Genomic DNA, 2,379 nt, shown 5'->3' on the forward strand with positions numbered 1-2,379 from the left:
TTCTTTCTGTATTCTCATTCAAGTCTTGAATTACTAAAGAAATGACTCACTTTTCAGATATTTTGGAGAGGCTACTTAAAGATGGTTTACTTTCGAGGGCAGGCAAGGATGGTTATGCTGTTAACAAGGTCAACCTAAGTAACATTATTGTCTACCACACATGCTATATTGTTCTTCACTAACATGATTATTTCACGATTACAGATTACTGATCCCAAAACACCCTACATAAAGGAAGAGGTTGCCATGCACAATGTTTCACCTACTGAAGGAACCAAGAACAACAGTGGAGATCTGATGTATATGAAGGTGCAGTCCTTTAACCCTTGAATGTCAATGCATGGGAATCTCCCCTAACACAATGTTGTCATTGCAGGCATTGTACCACGCACTTCCAATGGATTATGTGACTATAGCTAAGCTTCAGGGCAAGCTTGATGGCGAAGCCAACCAGAGCACAGTCCGAAAGTTGATGGACAAAATGGTGCAAGATGGATACATTAAGAATTCAGGCAACAGAAGATTAGGTAACTGCTTGAACTTATCTTTATGAAGTCAACCTCTTCGAAAATCTGTATGAAGTCGAAGATGCCTTCTTCGACTGTAACCTCTATTCTTCTGGATGGTTCACGTGTTATTTGTTCTTTAAGTGAAGTTGGCCAGCCAGTGGAAAAGAATAAACCAGCCACTAATCTCATCTTCATTTCCTATAAAGATTTGCTGTGAGACTCAAATGATCAGTTTTTTGCATGTTGATCACTTGCATTTTGAAAAAACTGTTGTATAGCTCCCCTGAAGCAAGACCATTTTCTTCATGAAAAATGTTGTTTACCAGTAATACTTGCATGCTGATCTTTCTTGGATAAAATGCATTAGCTGGAAAGCTTCATAGTTGTTGTGTTCGCTGCAAACTAATCATTGTTAGGATAACCGATCCTGTCATTTTACTGTCCCTATTATACTGTAATAATACATATATGTATCTTCTAAATTCGATCTTTTGCCATGCCAGTTCACACCATCCATGTTATGCAATTTACTATATTTGTTCTCTTTACAAAATGCATGTCAATCTGTGTCTCTCAGGCAAAGCTGTCATTCACTCTGAAGTCACCAACAGAAAGCTCATTGAGATAAAGAAGATACTGGAAGTTGATATCACTGAAGACATGGTATGACCATTGGTTCCAAGCTTTGTGCACTACTTCTGTAGTAATTCTGCAACTCATTTGTGCATTCCCGATCCATCTCAATCTCTGTTACGTCATGCAGGCAATTGATACCAACGCAAGGCCTGCTGAGTTTGATCGCAGAGATCACCAAACGGCTGGTGAGTGGCAACAGTGATCCAGACATCCATGTTCAGGCTCTTACCTCTGTCACATTGGGTTTGGCAGCAGTTGCTAAACCCTAGAATTTACCTCTTGTCGCAGACCAGGAAATGAAAGATGGCTCGACAAACGGCCGCTTCCAGTCAGTTGGATCCGATCTTACCCGCACACGGGAGCTACCGGAGCAGCAGCAGACTAACAAGGACCCAAGCAGGACTCCCACAAGCAATCGCGAGGTATGACCGAAGCCTGGTTGGACTTCCCCAAGTAGTCAAGAATTTTGCAGTGTTGAGACTCTGAGCAAGAGCAACCGCAACATATGTAGTATAGTTGAAACGTGATAAACTGTGATGCCTTTCTTGCAGTCGGCCACGTCCCTGGAGAGTGGGGTGCTCGGGCAGAGGATCAGGAAGTCTCTGGCTGGCAAAGAGTCGATGTGCACGCCGGACAAGCGGACCAGGAAGGCCAGCATGGTAAGGAAAAAGTTCCACCTTCCTTCAGTTAACCAAAATGATCAAATCCACAAATCTCACGCATGTGACATGCTCATCACCCTTTCAGTTGCATCAGTTTAACAGAAACCATAAGCTTGACCACCCCTGAATTTTGTCGCAGGTGAAGGAGCCGATCCTCCAGCAGGTCAAGCGCCAGAAGTCCTAGTTCAGTGAGGCGGCACGGAATCGCAAGGAGCCTCAGCGCAACTAACCCCACGTAGGTCAGGCGAAGAAGCAGAATACCCCTAGTTCAGTACTACTTCAGTTCGTTCAGGTGCTTGAAACTTGTGAAGATAGCGACAGAGCACCCCTTCCGGCAGATGTAGATCCTTGTCCCTAGCCCTATCCTTGGTAGCAAAACGTAAACGAGAGAGACTTGTGCCCCCCCTGAGACGTGTTGTTTATGATGTTTGTTTCACTGGAGACTGCACCGAGGCCACTTTTGCCTGAATGCTGAAACGTAGCAATGTTGGTTGCTTCACGCCATGGTTTGAATGATGTATCTATTTGAATCCGTACTGAGCAGCGATGATCGGCGCAAGCTTTTTTCTTCT

The 2,379-nt window shown here is 44.1% G+C and overlaps 1 protein-coding gene across 1 annotated transcript; it reads left to right on the forward strand.

Moving 5' to 3' along the window:
- The first annotated feature begins 2 nt into the window (after positions 1-2).
- On the forward strand, positions 3-2,379 carry LOC125509935 (meiosis-specific protein PAIR2-like). Its single transcript, XM_048675002.1, has 8 exons — positions 3-128; positions 205-309; positions 377-527; positions 1,087-1,172; positions 1,273-1,330; positions 1,434-1,567; positions 1,697-1,804; positions 1,947-2,379. Exons 1-8 carry the CDS (start codon positions 42-44, stop codon positions 1,989-1,991), a joined length of 774 nt encoding a protein of 257 aa, XP_048530959.1. The 5' UTR covers positions 3-41; the 3' UTR covers positions 1,992-2,379.

Source organism: Triticum urartu, chromosome 5 (assembly GCF_003073215.2).
Source record: "Triticum urartu cultivar G1812 chromosome 5, Tu2.1, whole genome shotgun sequence".
In the NCBI taxonomy this organism is placed as follows: Eukaryota; Viridiplantae; Streptophyta; class Magnoliopsida; order Poales; family Poaceae; genus Triticum; species Triticum urartu.

What these genes read in the sequence shown, in the direction of transcription:
- LOC125509935 (XM_048675002.1), top strand. Translation starts at nt 42, where the DNA reads ATGACTCACTTTTCAGATATTTTGGAGAGGCTACTTAAAGATGGTTTA. An exon ending in ATGGTTATGCTGTTAACAAG is followed by an intron (nt 129 to 204) that starts GTCAACCTAAGT and finishes TCACGATTACAG; the next exon opens with ATTACTGATCCCAAAACACC. An exon ending in CAGAGATCACCAAACGGCTG is followed by an intron (nt 1,331 to 1,433) that starts GTGAGTGGCAAC and finishes CTCTTGTCGCAG; the next exon opens with ACCAGGAAATGAAAGATGGC.